The following is a 22,633-nucleotide window of genomic DNA, read 5'->3' on the forward strand; positions in this document are numbered from 1 at the left end:
TAACTTATGCAGACTCATTTTTAACATAGAAGTCGTAATACAACATGATTTTATATTGCATAATTGTATGGTACAATAAATAAGGAAATACAACTTTAGCGTTTAAATAATGAGAAATAAGAATGACCTACAATCAGTTCAAATATAAACCTATCACCCTGAGTAGGGTTGAAACCACAGAGCTAGGATCCATTTCATCACTAAACACGATCAATACTGTAGATACGCTTTATTTATTGAAAATACAATACAGTAGAGAACATTGAAAGTTAAGTTAAGAAGGAGGCTTTGAAGAAATAAGAAATAATTGCTTTTAAATATGTACACGCACAAAGAGAATGATGATGGCCTGGAAAGCATGCGATTAATAAACAATAGAAAGCATTGCCAGTTTTGTGTTATCACGTATGGGATTCAAACTCCATTCCCTTCCAGGACTTAGAAGCATTCCGTTTATATTGCTCGAGTTCCTGAAAAAAGAAAAAAGAGCAAAGAAGTAAATCAAGCTCTTAAAGGTGCTAAACATAAATATACATAAAATGAAAAAGTGAGCCAATTATTTCCTAGTTTCAAATGAGTCAATATGTGCTGAACAGGTGTAGCAGAAGCACAGGTGTAGCAGAAGCGCAAGTGTAGCAGAAGCAGGGCTGTTATGCACACTGTGATTTCCTGTTCTATCAACATGTGCCTAAGACCAAGACCAGCAGTTAAGACAGATGCTTGGCATCAGGTGGCGTATGTATGCTTTATTCTGTAAGGTATACTGTGCAAGTACATTTACAATAGTACGATATGAGCAAAAGTACCAGGTAAGTCCAAGCAGTCTTAATTGCACATATTACTCATCTATCAGCACATCATAAAACGTGTATTCTACAACAGATTTTAAACGAAGACATTGCTGTGTCATGAGTAAGTATAGCACAAAAAGACTAGTGCCCTCCCCAGCCGGAACATTGAACAAGTGCCAACCAAAGCTACGAATTATAATTCTTCACAAACATTGCATTGATCTAAATAGGAATCTAAACCGCAAAACATGGTTACTTGTTTTGAAAAAGCTCTCTTCTTGGTCACTTTGCATACATTTGCGCTTTTATTCAAGCAGAAACCAGATTTTCTCATTTTGAGGCAGTCAGAAAACCCCATTCTCTCTTGCAAAATGTCATAAAAAGGTAGACTGCGTTTCTGAAGGGCAGGTAAAATGTGATCCATTGCTTAGTTCCAAAAGGAAGCTAAAGCAGGCTTTCCCAAATCTCTGTCTTTAAAACATTCTCTGTAAAATAAGAATTGCTCAGGCAGGGAATTCGCTAGCCTGAAGAGTCCTCAGGAACACCTGGTAACTCCTCTCTGGACCATGTACCAGGATGTAAAGGGCATAACTCTGGCGTAAACTGGTTGTGATAGCATATGTGTCATACGTTACTGCTCACTGCAAATACTGATGAGTTCAGTGTGTCCGGGCAAGAGTATAAATTTGTTGGTTGATTGGGATAAAATATCCAATTGATGCAAGTATATCAAATGATAATGGTGAGAAGTTTGTGCTTTTATTTGTCTGTAAGAAAAGAACAAGGATGGCACAGCCAACACGTGTTTCGCCCTCTAAATGGCCATCAGGCCTAGGGCTTCTTCAGGGCTGAACAAGGGTAGTATTACCGCAAGAGTTCATAACACCGAGTCAAGTGGGTCAAGTATATAGTATATGAGGGTGCGGTAGGTGGGAGTAGAGGAGGAAGGGTGAGGAAGTGAAGAGTTATTAAAGGAGACAAGGGAAAAGAAAGAGAACAGAGTTTAAAGTTCGAAAAATGGGCAAGGGTTGTTTACCGAAAATTAAGGTGTAGTTGCAAGGAAAAGTATATGTGTGGGGCGATAGAGGATAGATATTAGGTGGGGGTCAGACATAGTAATTGGGGTGGACGTGCAAAGAGTGATTAAGTGGTATGGAAAGAAAGGGGGATGTGACAAGGGTATTAGGATCATTTAGACGGTGAGGGAGGGAGATAGAAAGTTATAGGCGGACAGGTTGGCATTTACAGAGAAACATGTCATACAATTAGAATATTTACACGTTTGTTTAAGTTCAGTCAAATACAAATATAATGACAAATATGAATGAGGAATGTAGATTGTTATAAATGTTGAGATACCACAGTTCAGGGTAGCGCGCGTATGCAAAAGGACATTCAAAGCAGTTAGCAGTTAACGATGTACATGTTTGTGATGGCATCATATTTGCAAAAATTCGGGACAGCATGTGTGTCCAGGACAGGAGCAGGACAGATACCCGTTCCCAACATACATATTTGTGACAACATCATGATGACGAAAATATATTATCAGTTTAAAAGTTCAAGCGATCATTTAAGGAGGGAGAACGAGGAAAGGGCATGTCATGCAGAGAGCGGGGTAGTCGGGAGAAACAATAATTTAGATACAATTCACGTAGTGTTCAAAAATAGTAAAGTGATGACACGGTCATGTAACGTTAGAAACAGATTATGTAAACATAGGTGAACAAATTGCAGTTAATCACAAGGATCCAACGGTACGATTAAGGATTAAATCAGATGCAAGATGGTTGAAAAAGAGCATATATTTACAGAGTTAATGGGAGTTCAGCGTCAAGCAGGTCCGGTCAGGTATGAAATGAAGGAAAAGAGATTTTCTTTAGTAACATTTGATACAGGTGGTTAGGTGAGAGACGTGGGTATGGGTGCGTGGCGTCAAGATCAATGAGGCGGTGATAAAGGCGGGCCGTGGGACAACCGTGTCATCAATCAAGATCAAGGTGATTTGTAGAATGCAAAATCATGCTATTACCAATTATGAATATTCTTGTGATATCAAGGGAAACAATGGGAGGAGTAATCTTGAGAATTACAGCAATAATGTGGAGTGGAGCTAATTCAAGGCTTCGGAAGTGCTCATACGCGCTCGATCGAGGTTGGAGTGGTACGTGAATGCCAACCGTTGCGGAAATACGGTGTATTTTTAGGTGTGTATCGGAATTGTAAGACATACAAGTGCGCTCGCCGGATTCATTATGTAAAACCATGTGAGGTGCACAAGGAGATCGAGAGTCCCTTACCGGGTAGTCAGTTAATAGGATATCATAATGAACGGGAAGGTTTGTCGACCCGAAGATTCTAGATGGGGAATCAAAAACAATGAAGACCAGAAATGAAATACGAGTCAAAAAGGCTGAGGTCGATTGGGACATGAAGGGGGTGGTGAAGTAGCTCTTACCTGCTGTCTCGGCTAATGCCAGGTTGCGATGGGTTTCTGCGGTCGCGGCGTAATGTGAAGCCGGTAAAGGTGTGCACAGATAAAGTGGTCGTGTGTAAGAACTTCCGGGTAAACCGGAAGTGGCGATGTGCTTACGACAAGCGCCATTTTGGAGCGGGGTGTTTGGAGAGGATCGGTAGACAGATTGATAAGTAGGATGAGAAAAGGCGGTTGCCATCTTGGAATGGGGGAAGGAATTAAGGGAGAGACAGGTATAACAAATGAACATTTAGATCTAAATATCGCTATTAAAAGAAACAACAGTATTACATCAAGTATTTGATACATATAGGCTTTTCTAGATATTCTGTATTGTTAGGACATCTATCAGTTCATAATAAAGGTGAAAAGAAGTGGCAAATATATATTCGGTACAGCATGGCAACGTATAATTTGTATATCTTAGTGTTCAAATACAGTATCTGTCAATAGAGGAATGCTGCGTATTCTCTGGTAGCGTAGAGGGTGCACTACTTGTGGAGGATTTTCGGGAGAGGCACAGAGGCGGAGTCATGGGGCTCGGAGGTATGGTTTGACCAATACAGGGGGAAGGAGAAGCAGTTAGTCATCTCCTAACCATACATGCATTTCCGCATCTTTATTGAGTCCCAAAGTTGTGGTTTTGTAGTTCATGATAAATTCACTTTCGCGTCTTCGTAGTTTCAGTTCACGATTTCCCCCTCTCTTGGTTTGGTGTATAATTTCCAAACCAAAGAATTGAAAGTCCTTTTTGTGGGGGTGAATGTCTTCAAAATGTTCAGTGAGTGGATGGCCGGCAGAGTGTTTATGGATGTTGCGGTAGTGTTCCTGAATCCTGATCCGTAATGGTCTGATGGTGCTGCCAATGTATGGGAGGTTGCAGGGGCAGATTATCACGTAAATACAGAATTTGCTATTACAATCAATCCATTCTTTTATGACGAATTCCCTCCCTTGTGTTATTGGTACTCTTTTGGTTTTGCTGCAGCTTAGTTTGCAGATGCTGCAATTTTTGCAAGTGTGAAATCCTGGAGGTCTGTCTAGGAAAGTAGTGACTGTATTGCGTTTGTCTTCAAATTCTGATTTTCAAAGCATGTCCTTTAGGTTTGGTGCACGTCTGAATGTGATTTCAGGGTATGTTTTGAGGTCTTGACTAATGTTAGGTGTTTGTTTTAATAGATGCCAATGTTTTTTGAGGCTTTGTCTGATTTGGTGATGGCCGATATTATAGTCAGTAACAAAGCGTATTGCCGAGTCCTTCTTTTTTTCTTCTTTTTCTTCGGTGTTTTTTCTGAACATCTGTTTCCTCTCTACTTTGGCCACTGAGGTCAGTGTATTCTGTAGCATTGAGTGGTCATATCCTCGTTGTGTGAGTCTGGATACAACTTCCTCTCCTTTTGTTTTGAAGACATCGTCTTCACTGCAGTTTCTGCGTGTTCTCAGCAGTTCTCCTTTGGGAATGTTCCTTATGTTATGTCGTGGGTGGAAGCTGTCAGCGCGTAAAATGGAGTTTGCCGCTGTTTCTTTCCGATATAGTTTGCTTTGTAAGGTGTTGTCTTTGACATAGAGTGTTACATCAAGAAAATTGATCTGTTTTTTAGAGAAGGTATGAGTTGTTTTAATTCCCCAGGGGTTTTTGTCTAGTTGCTTCAGGAATCTTTTGAGCGATGTTTCATCTCCTTGCCAGATGCATAGAATGTCATCTATGTACAACGAGGATATGACCACTCAATGCTACAGAATACACTGACCTCAGTGGCCAAAGTAGAGAGGAAACAGATGTTCAGAAAAAACACCGAAGAAAAAGAAGAAAAAAAGAAGGACTCGGCAATACGCTTTGTTACTGACTATAATATCGGCCATCACCAAATCAGACAAAGCCTCAAAAAACATTGGCATCTATTAAAACAAACACCTAACATTAGTCAAGACCTCAAAACATACCCTGAAATCACATTCAGACGTGCACCAAACCTAAAGGACATGCTTTGCAAATCAGAATTTGAAGACAAACGCAATACAGTCACTACTTTCCTAGACAGACCTCCAGGATTTCACACTTGCAAAAATTGCAGCATCTGCAAACTAAGCTGCAGCAAAACCAAAAGAGTACCAATAACACAAGGGAGGGAATTCGTCATAAAAGAATGGATTGATTGTAATAGCAAATTCTGTATTTACGTGATAATCTGCCCCTGCAACCTCCCATACATTGGCAGCACAATCAGACCATTACGGATCAGGATTCAGGAACACTACCGCAACATCCATAAACACTCTGCCGGCCATCCACTCACTGAACATTTTGAAGACATTCACCCCACAAAAAGGACTTTCAATTCTTTGGTTTGGAAATTATACACCAAACCAAGAGAGGGGGAAATCGTGAACTGAAACTACGAAGACGCGAAAGTGAATTTATCATGAACTACAAAACCACAACTTTGGGACTCAATAAAGATGCGGAAATGCATGTATGGTTAGGAGATGACTAACTGCTCCTCCTTCCCCCTGTATTGGTCAAACCATACCTCCGAGCCCCATGACTCCGCCTCTGTGCCTCTCCCGAAAATCCTCCACAAGTAGTGCACCCTCTACGCTACCAGAGAATACGCAGCATTCCTCTATTGACAGATACTGTATTTGAACACTAAGATATACAAATTATACGTTGCCATGCTGTACCGAATATATATTTGCCACTTCTTTTCACCTTTATTATGAACTGATAGATGTCCTAACAATACAGAATATCTAGAAAAGCCTATATGTATCAAATACTTGATGTAATACTGTTGTTTCTTTTAATAGCGTTATTTAGATCTAAATGTTCATTTGTTATACCTGTCTCTCCCTTAATTCCTTCCCCCATTCCAAGATGGCAACCGCCTTTTCTCATCCTACTTATCAATCTGTCTACCGATCCTCTCCAAACACCCCGCTCCAAAATGGCGCTTGTCGTAAGCACATCGCCACTTCCGGTTTACCCGGAAGTTCTTACACACGACCACTTTATCTGTGCACACCTTTACCAGCTTCACATTACGCCGCGACCGCAGAAACCCATCGCAACCTGCCATTAGCCGAGACAGCAGGTAAGAGCTACTTCACCACCCCCTTCATGTCCCAATCGACCTCAGCCTTTTTGACTCGTATTTCATTTCTGGTCTTCATTGTTTTTGATTCCCCATCTAGAATCTTCGGGTCGACAAACCCTCCCGTTCATTATGATATCCTATTAACTGACTACCCGGTAAGGGACTCTCGATCTCCTTGTGCACCTCACATGGTTTTACATAATGAATCCGCCGAGCGCACTTGTATGTCTTACAATTCCGATACACACCTAAAAATACACCGTATTTCCGCAACGGTTGGCATTCACGTACCACTCCAACCTCGATCGAGCGCGTATGAGCACTTCCGAAGCCTTGAATTAGCTCCACTCCACATTATTGCTGTAATTCTCAAGATTACTCCTCCCATTGTTTCCCTTGATATCACAAGAATATTCATAATTGGTAATAGCATGATTTTGCATTCTACAAATCACCTTGATCTTGATTGATGACACGGTTGTCCAACGGCCCGCCTTTATCACCGCCTCATTGATCTTGACGCCACGCACCCATACCCACGTCTCTCACCTAACCACCTGTATCAAATGTTACTAAAGAAAATCTCTTTTCCTTCATTTCATACCTGACCGGACCTGCTTGACGCTGAACTCCCATTAACTCTGTAAATATATGCTCTTTTTCAACCATCTTGCATCTGATTTAATCCTTAATCGTACCGTTGGATCCTTGTGATTAACTGCAATTTGTTCACCTATGTTTACATAATCTGTTTCTAACGTTACATGACCGTGTCATCACTTTACTATTTTTGAACACTACGTGAATTGTATCTAAATTATTGTTTCTCCCGACTACCCCGCTCTCTGCATGACATGCCCTTTCCTCGTTCTCCCTCCTTAAATGATCGCTTGAACTTTTAAACTGATAATATATTTTCGTCATCATGATGTTGTCACAAATATGTATGTTGGGAACGGGTATCTGTCCTGCTCCTGTCCTGGACACACATGCTGTCCCGAATTTTTGCAAATATGATGCCATCACAAACATGTACATCGTTAACTGCTAACTGCTTTGAATGTCCTTTTGCATACGCGCACTACCCTGAACTGTGGTATCTCAACATTTATAACAATCTACATTCCTCATTCATATTTGTCATTATATTTGTATTTGACTGAACTTAAACAAACGTGTAAATATTCTAATTGTATGACATGTTTCTCTGTAAATACCAACCTGTCCGCCTATAACTTTCTATCTCCCTCCCTCACCGTCTAAATGATCCTAATACCCTTGTCACATCCCCCTTTCTTTCCATACCACTTAATCACTCTTTGCACGTCCACCCCAATTACTATGTCTGACCCCCACCTAATATCTATCCTCTATCGCCCCACACATATACTTTTCCTTGCAACTACACCTTAATTTTCGGTAAACAACCCTTGCCCATTTTTCGAACTTTAAACTCTGTTCTCTTTCTTTTCCCTTGTCTCCTTTAATAACTCTTCACTTCCTCCCCTTCCTCCTCTACTCCCACCTACCGCACCCTCATATACTATATACTTGACCCACTTGACTCGGTGTTATGAACTCTTGCGGTAATACTACCCTTGTTCAGCCCTGAAGAAGCCCTAGGCCTGATGGCCATTTAGAGGGCGAAACACGTGTTGGCTGTGCCATCCTTGTTCTTTTCTTACAGACAAATAAAAGCATAAACTTCTCACCATTATCATTTGATATACTTGCATCAATTGGATATTTTATCCCAATCAACCAACAAATTTATACTCTTGCCCGGACACACTGAACTCATCCTACTTCATGCTAGGGGGATAGGGGCTTCTCCCCCTGTTTCTGGGCCAGAAACAGCACAAGAACGATACATGCTTATTATATGATTAGTAAGGGATGTGGATCTTTTTCCCCTCACCTAAAACGCAACTCACTGCAAATACTATATTAACAAATCCAAGCCAATACCTGTATTAATACTGCACGTTAGTTAAGGAGTGAAGAGAACCCACACCCCGCGTCCACAACCCTCGATGGCGACACTAGAGAACTAATACTTCAAACCCTTATGAAATGACTGGATGGCATGCACGTGTGAGGCTGGAGTGAGGAAGGAGCTATAGCTGGAACTAACTAGGAGCTACCTATGACATGAATCATAAGGACAAGGAACATAAACAAAAGAAAAGAAATCATATCACAATTTGTAACGCAAGGTGTGTTCATCACACAGAAGCATTAAGGTAGAACTGCCTTTTGTTAAGCAGAACACCTCTCTCAATCGTAGTATAAATAGCTTAATTAAGCAACAACATAAACTCTAAAATCCAAGTCAGGTGGTGAAACACATTTAAATGAATGTGAACATGATAAACTGGCTCACGCAAACACAATTCAGAGAGGCAATGTATTTTTATTTGTCGTTTTGGTGTCAAATAATTTATTAAAATGTACTGTATTTTTCTAACTTGGTGCGGGATTTTTTTGTGTTGTGTTTTTATTTTATTGCTGTTTGTGTACTGCATAAATACGTTACACATTGCTTCTAAGTGAAGCCTGGCTTTTTGTGTGCAAAGCTACTAGAGAGCTAAGTGAGGGTTCATTTAGTGACTTTTGCAGTTCGCCCTGACAAGGATTGTGTTTATTAAGTGAGTGGGACTCTCACCCTCTCAACTAATTCCCCATTTCGTACATGTGCACTGCAGGAACCTTCCAGGTAGGTAACGAGCCACATGCGAGTCAGTAAATAGAGGGAAAGCTCACATCATGTATGCTTCAACTAGCATTAATGTGTAGAAATGCAGTAATTTAGAGGACTGTCCTAAAGCTCCTGGACAGGCTCATGAATACAGTCCACTTTATCTGATAACCTGGCCTCCACTCTAAGTCACTAGTAAGGCACAGGAAGAGCTCCTTGAGTGCAATGAAAGAGTATTAAAGTATGCTATGGGACTGGTCAGGTACATTACCAGTGGCCTGCACAACTTCAACAAATGGGCAGAAGATTCCTAAGCGCTGCAGTGGCATAAAGATGGTACAAATGTGTTGCCCTGTTTTTGCTACTTGTGTAAACTTGCAATGTTTCTGTAAGGTTATCTTTACATTTTGAAGTCTTACCTAGAACATGTAATTGAAATGGGACTTGTATGTTCTATCCATGAATCCGTGCAACATATTCACTTTTGGATATATGGAGATATAACTGTATTTTATCTAAGTATAGTTAACTCGGCATCTGTCACACTGTAGAAATAAGCACTTCAAGTAAAGAGCCTGAATTGAAAGGTGAGAAAGAGTAACAAAGAGGAAATTCATTTTTTCCTAAGAATCTTCAGATATGTGTCTAACGTGCCTACACCACCTCTTATAAATGCCTCACACCTTCAACAGTTGATCTCGCTGTCCTAGTTTAATTGAATAAAGACACAGGAACAAGTGCAGTGACTTTATTTAGATTTTAAAGACACTCTGACCTCAGATTGGGGGTTGTGCTAAACCGCAGTGAATTGTGATGCAATAACAACACAAATGCTAGGTGTGACATTACCCCAGGATTCAAGGCTTGCGGCCCATCAAAAAGGAACAACTTCCGAAGACATCACCGTAGGTCCTTCCACAGTTATGTTTCTGCACTCACCACTAGCTTTTTACTGGTGGTGTCTAGGGATTGTGAAAACCGAACTGGTTAGATTTGCCTTCTGCTGAATTCAGCTACGAATAGATGTTGCAGTCGAGTATTGCACAGAACAAAGGTTGCGATCATTGGACGTGGTCACTCACCCAACCCTAATTATCTGTAGCTTTCCTTTGATGCCATCTAGCTGTACAAGCCATGCAGCACTTTACAAACACACCTATATTCATGAAGAACAGCATTTCAGAACGGTGGTCTTACAGCACCATTGTTATTCTGGGGGAACCGTGTGCAACAAGCAGATTTGCTGCATTTGTCTCGAGTCCAGAGCATGCGAAGAGCCTAATTACACTAGTCTCTCCTTAAATCAGAATGCTTCATCAGCACGCTTAAGTAGGTGAGTATCAATGATTGTACCACACTTGTATGTGCTTGTTTCAGTGATTCCGAAATAAATAATCATTTAAATTGCTCTCTTTCTCTATTGAGTATATTCTTTTTAACGGGTAGTTATTTGCCCGACATAGCCAGCAAAAAAATGTTGCACAGAACAGAGTTGATACTTGCAAAATGATGATTTGGAAGTCCACAGTCCATTAGACAAAATCATTTCCCCATCATATACAGGAGAGTTTAAAGCTGGCGCGTAGACCTGGCCCGGTTACTTAAGGTCAGTGAACTATAGTAACATGTGTTGTGTATTCATATGGCTAGTTATGGGTCATTATTGGCCCTTTGATAAAAACTGTAAAGGTTATTACCAGGAAAAATATTTCACAGAGTCCAAGGCGTGCAGATAAAGTAAGACACAATGCCAAGCTTTAGGGTTACTCTAGGTTACCTTACTATTTCTGAAAAATCTACATAAATGGTTGATACGAAAACAAATAATTTCATTTTATTTACAGAGTTTATACTATGAATCTTTATTTACAACACATCTATGTTTTAAGCATTGCTGTACAACAGCGATCACTCTACCACCAAACATCAGAAATCAATTAACTAAGTGTATTTGGACACCTTAGGTAACGTCCCCATGAGCTGTGTGTGGGTTTTCGAAGGCATCACTTACATGCCAAAGTAAAATAACAGGTTTGAATCTGCCACAAGCAATTAAGAGATTGGCTTGTACCAGTGTGATTTAAAACAAGCATTTGCAATGCAATAGGTCTCGCATTTGCAGAGTTTAAGCTGTTGGCATTGTAAATGACAATGGATTTTTTTTATCTATTTAAAAACAACACATAACTAAATGGCATTGTCATTTGCAATGCCAATAACTCAAACTCTCAGTAAATGCAGGGCCGTACTGGGAACCAAAACCGGCCCTGGCAAAGTGCTCGGCCGGCCCCCCAGGGCTTGGGGGTGCCACCGAGCTCTTTGCCAGGGCCGGTTTTTGGGCGATTTTGTTACAGGGCCGATTTTGCAGCTATGCTGCAAAAACGATCCTGTAACAAAAACGGCCCCCAGGGGCCCAAAACCGGCCACCACCCGTGCAGCGCACCGGGGGATTGCCCGGTGCCCGCTACGGCCAATCCGGCCCTGCGTAAATGCGAGACCTATTGCATTGCAAATGCTTGTTTTATTGCGCTGTCAGCTACTTTTAAGTTTATGGGAAGGGTCAGCCATGCAAGCACTGACTGCTTGTGACGCAGAATGTTATAGCGTGAGTAACATCAGTGCATATTCCTCATGCATGCGCACTGGCCTTGTCTGCTTAAAAACTGCCAATGAAGGGAGTCAGAGGCAACAACTGTACACGCACGCGCCATTTACCCATAGTTCTTATTTGCAGAGGAGCACCATGAAATCAAAAGAAGCCAATGACCAGACCCATTTTCTGTCGCAGTCGGACCCGGATTGTTGCTCGGGCTCTATTTTACTGTTCATATACACCAAACACACGGACTATCACGGAGGACAGGCCGCATTTCCAATTGCTGCTAGATGCAGACCTGAGACCAGTCCGGCATGTTCAAGAAAAGCAGTATATTCTGGGTTAAAAGGAACTCCGGAAATAGCGCTTGCAACAAATGTTTCCCTCTTTTGATAAATGACTAAGCCGGGGGTTGTAATTAGCATTACTGTTTTTAAGGTCTTAATCCCTCGTCTGCTTTTAGAGTCAGGAATGACGTGCGCAGCCGGGACAGGGGCTTTGGGAATGGTGGCGCGTGTTTAATTTTTGCAACAGGCGAGACCTAAAAACAATAACAAATTGCACCTGTTTACAAAAGCTGACTGCGGAGAGGCCAACGAACGAATGGGCATTGAATTCAAGTTAGCATTAGTGAAGTACGGGAGGCCTTGGCACGAATTAGACGCGCAAGCAGTCACCAGTGGTGGGTAGCGAGCAAAGCTGGCACTGATAGGCAGAGTGGAAAGCTTCCATTGTTACCCCTTGTGAGCATCTGAAGCAGGTAGGCAACGCGAGGAACAGCGTAGGTGGGCACGGGACTTGTGCTCCTTCCCTGGGTATCCGGGCAACCATAGCAACCCCACACGCACACACAGCTGCCCTACCTACCATGTAATTAGAAGCAGTCCCGTGGCAAACAAATAGCTACGAGAAGAAAAAAAATAACACAGCCTTACTTCCGCCTGGGAAAGTCACACGAAGAGCTGTGTGTGTGATCCTCGGCGCTTTACCTCCCGGTGATCAGTTCATTTATATGAAGATATTGTTCAGATCTTCTTTCTCCTCTAACAGACAGTCCTCAGCCCTGGCCTATAGTATAACAGCAAGTTTAAAACTACAAGTCCCAGAGTGCAAAGCGCTGGGTGACACTGCCAGGCTCTGGTCCGGACCCAAAAGTGGCAGCAGCTTGTCCTGCTCTTTCCCATATCCGTGAGCATGTGGATGGGACCCGCTGTGTGCCCTAGCAGTCTTAAGTGTAATGTGTAATGGGCAGTCTGCTTTCAGGGGTTGAGTTTGCGTTTTTTGTGTATTTTAACTTGATATTATGTTCAACGTCCTTCTGATGTAGCGCTTAAATAATAATAATACACAATTCAATCGTGTAACACAATGGGGTATCTTGGCGCAATTTAACATATATATTGTTAATCAACTGAACGTTCTCATGTTACCGACTTCAGAGGGATGAAACCTTGGAGTGGATGTGGCGTAGAGGTGCCGATTCTGGAACTGGGGAGTCAAGGATCAAATCTCGGCGTCAGCTCAACACCCTGTGAAACTGGGCACATCCCTTAATCTCCTTGTGCCTAAAAAACGAAACAAGTGAATGTCCTTTTGTAATGTAAGCGGTGCATATGTAGAGCTCTCCAATACCTTCGGGTCGAGTTTGAACAATATAAAACTTATTAAAACAAGTGCGCGCGCCTCGTGCTGAAAGTTAATCCCTTGGGTGCTCATGACGAGCTGGACTCGTCATGGCACATAGTGGGCGTGTGCTCATGATGAGTCCAGCTCGTCATGACACCCACCCACAGGGAAAGCTCTGGCGCTCCCCCCGTGGGACGCAGATCCAGGTATTTTTACCGGGCAAGGCAGGGGAAGCCCTTCCCCTGCCTCCCTCCGCCCTCCCCGTAAACATCATCAATGACGTCAGCGCGCGAGGTATCATTGGAGGTTTCCCTTTGTACCCCGACGTGCAGGAAGCCATTTGTTTCCAGCACGTCGGGGAACAAACAGATACGTTTTGGGGCTGGGGAGGGGGGAATTTATCCAAAAGAGGCATCGGGGGAAAGGAAAGGGTTAAAAACGCAAGTTTGTTTTGTTGTTTGGGGGAGCGGCCCCTTAGGCAAGGGTCGCTCTCCTTAGGGGGATAATAATTTTGGCTTTGTCTGCCCCCATGGGGGGGGGGCAGATTTAGCATAACTTCTTTTTTAAAACGGCCCACTGGACCACCAGGGAGAATTTAGTGGGGAGTGGCCCCTTGGGCAAGGGTCACTCCTCTTTGGGGGCTATGCTTTTGGCTGTCTGCCCCCATGGGGGGGGGGAGGGGGGAGATTTCGCCATTTTTAAATTTTGGGCCCACTAGGCCACCAGGGAGTTATTTGTGGAGAGTGACCCCTCGGGCAAGGGTCGCTCTCCTTTGGAGGCCAGATCGCCATGTTTTTAAAAATTAGGCCCAATAGACCACCAGGGATTTGTTTGTGGGGAGTGGCCCCTTGGGCAAGGGTCGCTCCCTCTTGTGGGCATTGTTTGTGGCTGTCTGCCCCCATGGGGGGGGGGGCAGATTTCGCCATTTTTTTTTATATTGGGCCCACTAGACCACCAGGGATTTATTTGTGGAGAGTGACCCCTTGGTCAAGGGTCGCTCTCCTTTGGGGGCAATGTTTGTGGCTGTGTCTGGTGGGCAGATCTCGCCATGTTTTTTTTAAATTGGGCCCACTAGACCACCAGGGATTTGTTTGTGGGGAGTGGCCCCTTGGGCAAGGGTTGCTCCCCTTTGGGGAGCATTAATTTGCCCGTTTCCGCCACCCTAGGGGGCAGATCGGCTGATTTGTTCTTTTGTAGGGCCACTAGGCCACCAGGGTTTTTTTGTTGGGGAGCGGCCCCTTGGAGAAGGGTCGCTACCCTTTATGGGAGGATGATTGTGGCCATTTCTGCCCTCTTTGGGTGGAAGAATAGCAGTATGTTTTTAGGCCCATCTCAGAAGCCACTAGATACCAGGGTTTTTTGAATTTTTGTGTCGGGGAGTGGCCTCAAGGGCAAAGGTTGCTCCCCTTTAACGGGGGTGAATATTTTATTTATACTCTTAGGTCCACCTACCCCTTAGACTGGCTGGTGGATTGTGTGTGGACTGGTGCATTATTTGCATATGTGATTGCAAGGTTTTTTCTCCTTTTTATTCTAGTGTAAAGCTTTTGATTCCGGTTTGCGGTTTCGACAGTGGTTGTTCTGCAGTTTTGCGTAGTTGCATTTTTTTGGTAAGAAAAACTTTTTTGTTGTATTTATTCCAAATGAGTATTATTGTCATGTATGAATGATTTTTTTTGTAAGTGGTGTCATAATGGCAGCACATTTAGTTAGTGTTTTGAGCATGAAATTCTTAGCGATGTGTTTTGCATTGTCTTATGTGTAATTTTCTTTCTTTTTTAGTGGGATATTGTTGATCCATACTGTGTCTGTGCAGAGTAGGTGGTGGTGAGTTTAGCTGCTTCTGGCAAGTGAGTGGTATCGTTTTGGAGTATATAGGTATTTCTGATAAAGGTGCATTTTGTTTATTACTTATTTTACAAAGGGTTTGTTGTTGTTGACTTGGTTGACAAGTTACCTTTATTAGAAAGCATTATGGCTAGCCGTAGAATGACTGCTCAGCAGGTGGTTGGTATGCTTCTTGAATCTTCCTCTGAGCAGGATTATGAGACTGACAGTGCGTTTGAGGGAGAGGAGGGAGGGGAAGATTCAGGCAGTGAGTTTTCTCTCCACATGGAATCATCGGATGATGAAGGTACTCTCAGTGCAGATGAAGCTACTCTTGGTGTGGATGAAGCTACTCTCAGTTTACTGTTGCTACGGATGCTGCATTTTGTTGATAATTCTTTGGCGTTGCCATGAGATCACCCCGACTGTGACCGTCTTTTTAAGTTTCGGCCTGTTCTTGATCACTTTGTAGATCGATTTTCAGAGATCTACACTCCAGGGAAAGAAATAACTATTGATGAGTCTTTGGTCTTGTTCAAGGGCCGTTTGGTTTTTAGGCAGTACATCCCTAGCAAGAGGGCACGCTATGGAATTAAGCTGTATATGTTGTCTGAGAGTAGGACAGGATATGTTTTTAATTTCCGTGTGTACACTGGTAGGGATTCCACTATTGACCCCCCTGGTTGTCCGTCCACTTTTGGAGTTTCAGAGAAAATTGTGTGGGATCTTGCTAGAGGACTGTTTAACAGAGGCCACCATTTGTACCTTGATAACTTCTACACTGCTGTTCAATTGTTTAAGGAATTGTTCAAAGTGGACACTTTTGCTTGTGGCACAATCCGCTCTAACCGTAAAGGTTATCCAAAAGAGCTTGTTTGCAAAAAACTTCAGAGGGGACAGTACAGTTCCTTGCTTAGTGATGAACTACTAGCTGTGAAATTTGTGGACGGGAGGGATGTGTACATGCTGACTACCATCCATGATATGAGTACTTCACCTGTGGCTGTTTGGGGTTAGATTGCTGAAGTGCGCAAACCTGTGTGCATTTTAGACTACAATAAGCACATGGGTGGTGTTGATAGAGTAGATCAGAGGTTGGAACCTTACACTGCTATTCGTAAGGCTTACGTTTGGTATAAGAAGTTGGCCATCCTTCTCTTCAATTTAGCAACTTTCAATGCTTTTGTTGTGTTCAAGGAGTGTTCTCCTGCGTCAAAGTTGACTTTTGTTCAGTTTCAGCAGTCTGTGATAGGCAGCCTTGTTGTTGTGGAACAGGCAAGTGTTCCTAGAGTTGGAGTGGTGGAAGATGTGGCTCGATTGAAAGATCGCCACTTTCCTGATTACATTCCTCCCACATCCTCAAAAGACTTTCCCACTAGGAGATGCAGAGTCTGTTGGCGAAGAGGTGCACGGAAGGAGACTCGTATGTACTGCCCCGAGTGTCCTTCTCACCCTGGGCTGTGTGTGCCTGCTTGTTTTAGAGCGTACCACACGCAAAATAATTTTTGAGAGCATCCATGAGTGGTAAAATGAACTGCCTGGTCTGTATTGTTTAAAATGTTTTATTCTGTTTCAAGGTTGGCATTAGTGCAATGTATTTAGTTTCAGATTTTGTGATAGTAGATTTGTATTTATTTGCAATTTATTTGTGTTTTCTTTTTTTGTATAAAAAAAATCCTAAATGTGATGGTGGTGTGTGTAGGCTGGCACTTGGCTGGTGGTGTGCGTGGACTGGCGCTTGGCTAGTGGTGTGCGTGGACTGGCGCTTGGCTGGTGGTGTGTGTGGACTGGTGCTTGGCTGGCGGTGAGCATGGACTGGCGCTTGGCTGGCGGTGTGCGTGGACTGGTGCTTGGCTGGCGGTGTACGTGGACTGGCGCTTGGCTGGCGATGTGCGTGGATTGGTGCTTGGCTGGCAGTGTGCGTGGATTGGACTGCTGGTGTGAGTGTTGTAATGTGATGGGCCCGCGGCTGGCGGTGTGAATGGTTTTGTATGTGTCACACGTATGAAAGGTGTATGAATGGCCTGTAAAGAGGTTGGTGCCTTGTTGTGGCTTTACTGCTCACGAGCTGTGAGTCAATGGTTCAGTTTCTCGTCCTTTCAATTATTAACAGTGCATTTCATTTTTGTGAAATCACTTGCTAATACAATTGTATATACTGAACCATCACTCACCCTCGTGCCAAATCCAACCAGTATGTGTGTGTGCTTGAGGATTAGATGGCTGTGCAGTAATATTTGTCTTTTTTGTCTTTCTGAAGCAGGGTGTACCTTGTCCCTTTTTGTGAATGTTGTGATGTGTTGGTTTCGTGCCTGGTGGTGTGAATAGTCTTGTGTGTATCACGTTTGAAAGGAGTGTGAATGGCCTATAAAGCAGTTGGTACCTTGCCGTGGCTTTACAGCTCACGAGCTGCGAGTCACTAGTTCAGTTTTTTGTCCATTTAATTATTGACAGTGCATTTCATTTTTGGGAAATCTCTTGTTAATAAAACTTAATATACTGAACCATCACTCGCCCTCGTGCCAAAACCAACCAGTATGTGTGTGTGTTTGAGGAATAGATGGCTGTGCAGGAATCTTTTTCTTTTTACTCTGCCAAGGTGTAAATTCCATCTAAGAATAACCTACCAACTGTAGATATTGTCGTAAACCCATAGGAGTACATGGTGATGTCTCTCTTGTGAATCCCAACAAGTTATTTTATCCACAATGTCCTGCAAACCTCAAAATGTCTGTCACATTTTCCTTGCAATATTGTGCCAAAATGTTCACGCTGCAGAAATAAACAACAAATTATCTCAAAACAATCTGGTTTTGCAAGGGGGGGGTTACCTGGGTTTGTGGCCTTGAGCTCGGCAGCCATCTAGGGAAACCTACCAAACCCACACATTTCTGAAAACTAGACACATGGGGCCTTCCAGGGAGGTATGGATTGCGTGGATCCCCCAACGTTTCCTTACCCAGAATCCCCTGCAAAACTCAATTTTAGCTGAAAAAAATCATTTATTTCACACATTTTTGTGTGGGAAAGTTGTGGCATCACCGGGCTCACACAAATTTCCCACCACCCAGCGTTCCCCCAGGTCTCCTGATAAAAATGGTGCCTCACTTGGTAAGGGAACCTGTCGGATTACACTCCGTTTACTAGGATCATTTGACCTAGAATTTCTGTCCCTGTTTATTACCTTAGTCCCCCTCTATCACTCACAGTTAATTTCGGACTCATATTATGTTTTTATTATGTGCACCATACGATTAATCGCCCTTTTTGGTTTTCCTTTGGGTATAAGCATTTCCTGCTGGTATCGACTTATACATTTTCCCAGTTTTGCTTTTCACTTGATTTTTTAGTCCCGTTTCATGACTTCTCAGTCGACGGATGATAATGTGGGTTACCTGGTCCTGTTAGCTCTGTATTTCTCTAGTTTAGGACCACCTTCTGTTTCACTCATTTATAGAGCGCTCTCTCCATTTGTTTTTAGAGGCTGTTTCTTTGGTGATTCGTCTCACCCCACATACCGACTATACAGCGGTGTGTTTCCGATGGAGTATTCGTTTCCTCCTTTTCTCAAATAATAAACGTGAGTCTAGATTTACTTGGAGTCATCACCCACCTCCCGTTTTTCTAGCCATTTGCACTTTTGACCTTACTGTCGCTTTCAAATTAACTTGTAGGTGACTTTCACTCCCACCTGACCTTTGAGCCTCTGTGCCCAGATGCCAAGCTGTCACTGACTTGATGCCTTCTTTTTCTCTGGTAATTATGGCAGTCATATCCTTATCTAGTCCTACAGTTGAATGTCCGCTTGGCACTATTCCCTTTTTTAATCTTCACCTATATCTTTGCATAGGTGCCTACCTTCCCCGGTTCACCATCCTCTTCCGTCCTGAGGAAGACCCCACCTGTAAGGAATTAATTTACCTACCTTTGAAGAGGGGTCGAAACGTCGACATCCTATCATGCCAGTACCCTCAATAGTGCGTTGAGCACTGTGAACTCTCATTTGTATATGGCTTCCTGGCAATAATATTTGATTTTGTTCATGAATGACTTTTGAACCTTTGGCACGCCACTAAGGTGCCCAACAATTGATTTGTACCATTGTTTTGAAATTGTTTATGTCACATACTCAAATACCTTACCCATTCCTTCACTCCCTTCCCACCCCCGTGGCACCCTGCACATCTGTAAATAGTGTGATTTACTGTATGCATTTATTTGCCTGTGCCTAGTGTGATTAAATAACACTATGGTTTTGCCTTATAATTGTTGCAATTTTTGTTGATCTTTCTTAAATCTCCATTTATACTCTGGGACCACTTCTATTCCACTGTATGCTACCCAGGTCCCAGTGATTATTGGGTTTACCCTTAGTTCTAACGCTTTAATGAGCAGGTGCATACCTGCGAGGTTTTCTTTGTGAATTCTTCCCCCTTCTATAAAATGGTGGAGAGTGAAACCCTCTCCTACACTGAGGAATACATTCACCAGCTGCTACAGGACCCCAGGAATCTCTTTCTGTCATCCGATACACCCAATATCGATTTCACACTCAATGACAAAATAGCTAAACTTGAACGCTTGGAAAAGAAATTAATCCGTACAAAACTTCATGGTCACTTACTCACCAAATATCTACAGGCGAATATAATACCAGTTGGGCTACAGATTAGAAATGAACCTGCTATTTTTGTAGATCTACCAAAATTCAAGGAGGGTTTTAGTTTCATTGCGAACAATGCTTCGCGACATTGGATGGTTCTCGGAGTAGAAACTGCGGCTGAGCAAGTTCAGACTTTGACCAGGGAAATAGCCGCACTCAAACAAGAAATTGCAGGGGATTCAACCTTGACCAATGCTAAAAGTGCTCTTGAGAATCTCACAAAATCACTCAAAGACTTTGAAACCACTACGCAGAATAAAAAACTGGATAAACTTTCCAAAGACATCAGGTTCTATGAGAAAAAGAACACATATCCCTATCTCAACGAAGACTACTACAAACAGGATACCTCTGGCCGCTCCACAGGCAGAGGACGAGGAGCCCTCAGAGGAAGAAGGAACTACACCACTTTTTCCGATTCTACGGTTAGTTCTGATAGTGATCCGGAGGCTCCTGGCCCCAGCTACGAGTATAATTACCGAGACAACTGGTACAACCCCCCCCAAGGTTATTTCCCTTTTTTAGGGGAAGGCCAATGGAGACCACCGCGAGGACGAGGTGGCAACTGGCCAAGAGGGCCTCCGAGAGGCCAGCAGAACCCACCGAGCGCCAATTGGGACAGAGGCCGAGGTACAACCCCGAAACAAGTTCGGTTCCAGCCAGAGAACCACGGAGAGATATCGACGAGGCGCAAAGTCTACAGATGGTAGAGCCCAGTGACAGTCCAGTGGTCAACATCTCTACATACAACCTTAACGCCGACGAACAGGCGGTACTTTGCAAGGGCCTATCTTTTGTCCCAACTGCCCATCCGAACACATTCAACCTTAAAACTGAACTCCAAGGGTTTTTCCGTAAGATCCGTCTCAGGTATTTTTTTAAAAACAAGGAAGACATCCTACCCAAGTCAGTCACTGGATTAAGGCCTCCATCGAAGTTTTTTCCACCGGCTAATGCCATGAGTAGCAGGATTTTGGCCTACGAGAGCATGGTTCTGAACGATGTTGGCACTTTACTCTCAACATACAAACACACTATACCGAATACCAGTAAGTCTGAGAAAGCGGCTCTCCAAACCCTCCGTAATAACAGAGATATTGTGATCAAGTCTGCCGACAAAGGCGGGGCTATAGTGGTGCAAGATACGACTGCATACAGATCGGAGATTCTACGGCAATTACAAGACGGTGTTAGTTACTCACTGTTGAGGTCTGACCCAACAAAGGACCTGATGGAGGAAATCCATTTAATAACTCTGGATGCTTTAAACTGTGGTTTTTTAAGCAAATTGGAATATGAGTATCTGAATCAACAACATCCACGACTACCCACCATCTATACGTTACCCAAGATACATAAGGATATCCTACATCCACCAGGTCGTCCCATTGTATCCGGCTGCGGATCACTTTTGGAACCTCTATGTAAGTACATAGACATTTTCTTGAAACCATTGGCAGAAGAAACAGAAACATACCTCCGAGACACCATGCAAGTTATTGCAATGATTGATCAACAACCCTTCAACCCATGCGAGCAGTTACTTGTCACTTGCGACATAGTCTCACTATATACTAGCATCCCGCAGGAGCCTGCTTTGACAGTTATGCGAGAAGCACTGGATCTAAGACCAGCACCAACAAGGGTACCTACAGACTTTATCATAGCTCTTTTGACCATCGCTATGAAAAAGAATTTCTTTTACTTCCAAGGGAAGTACTATGTACAAACAAAAGGAGTCGCGATGGGGGCTGCCTTCGCACCAGATCTAGCGATCCTTTATATGGACAACTTTGAGAAGCGGTTTGTCCTCACCAACAACCCTTTTTTGGCACATGTCAATACTTGGAAGAGATATATTGACGATATATTGATGATTTGGAATGGTGAGACTATCCAACTCAATTTGTTCCACCAATGGCTAAACCAGTGCGACCCTAACATTCAGTTCACTATGCAGTCCAGCACACAGGAGATACCTTTCCTCGATTTAAAAATCTTCCACGAAGATGATAAACTTCTTACTACTCTGTATAGGAAGCCAACGGAAAGGAATTCTCTACTGAGATACAGTAGCCACCATCCGCGCGGCTTGCGCGACAACCTCCCAGTGGGACAGTTCCTGCGGATCCGCAGGAACTGCACGAAACGATCTGACTACACTACAGAGTCTGAGAACCTTACAGCCAGGTTAATACTAAGAGGTTACCCAAAACGCCTGGTTAAGAGGGCCCGGAAGAGGGCATGGTACAACCCACGGGACATTCTGCTTTCGCCTAAACATCGCGATACATCAAGTCAAAATAACAAAATGATTTGTGTTACAACATTCTCCACGCGCAGTAATGCAGTGAAAAAGATCATAAATAAACACTGGAACATTATATCCACGGAGATTGACCAACCTGACCCACCGATGCACTCTTTTAAGAAAGCAATGAGCATCAAGGACCACGTGGTACATTCCTTCCTTGAGGACCCGGTTGAACCAACGATTCTATCACTCTGGAGTTTACCACCCATCATAGGTCACTTCAAGTGCGGCTCGTGTAAAGCATGCCCCACAACTATGCAATCAAAGAAATTCGAATACCAGCATCAGACCATTATTTTACAATCACATACCAATTGCAATTCTAGCAACGTCATCTATGGGATCCTGTGTCCATGTGACCGACTATATATTGGCCAGACACAACAGAAAGTCAAGGCAAGAATCCTTCAACATCAAAGTCGAATCAGATGTAATGTGACAGGTGCACCCTTAGTTGATCACTATTACCAACTGGGACACCATCCCGAAGAAATGAAATGGATCGTCCTGGAAAAGACAGAACTGGGACCTCGGGGAGGTAATA

The 22,633-nt window shown here is 43.2% G+C and overlaps 1 protein-coding gene across 1 annotated transcript in view; it reads right to left on the minus strand.

The window, feature by feature from the left end:
- Nucleotides 1–214: 214 nt before the first annotated feature.
- DYNC2LI1 (dynein cytoplasmic 2 light intermediate chain 1) overlaps nucleotides 215–22,633 on the minus strand; it is a 330,466-nt gene continuing 308,047 nt past the window's right edge. The window contains exon 13 of the mRNA XM_085612784.1: nucleotides 215–470. Coding sequence (XP_085468910.1) covers nucleotides 402–470 — 69 coding nt within the window. The 3' untranslated portion in view covers nucleotides 215–401. The remainder of the gene's footprint in view (nucleotides 471–22,633) is intronic.

The sequence above is a fragment of the Triturus cristatus genome, chromosome 6 (genome assembly GCF_964204655.1).
Source record: "Triturus cristatus chromosome 6, aTriCri1.1, whole genome shotgun sequence".
Classification (NCBI taxonomy): Eukaryota; Metazoa; Chordata; class Amphibia; order Caudata; family Salamandridae; genus Triturus; species Triturus cristatus.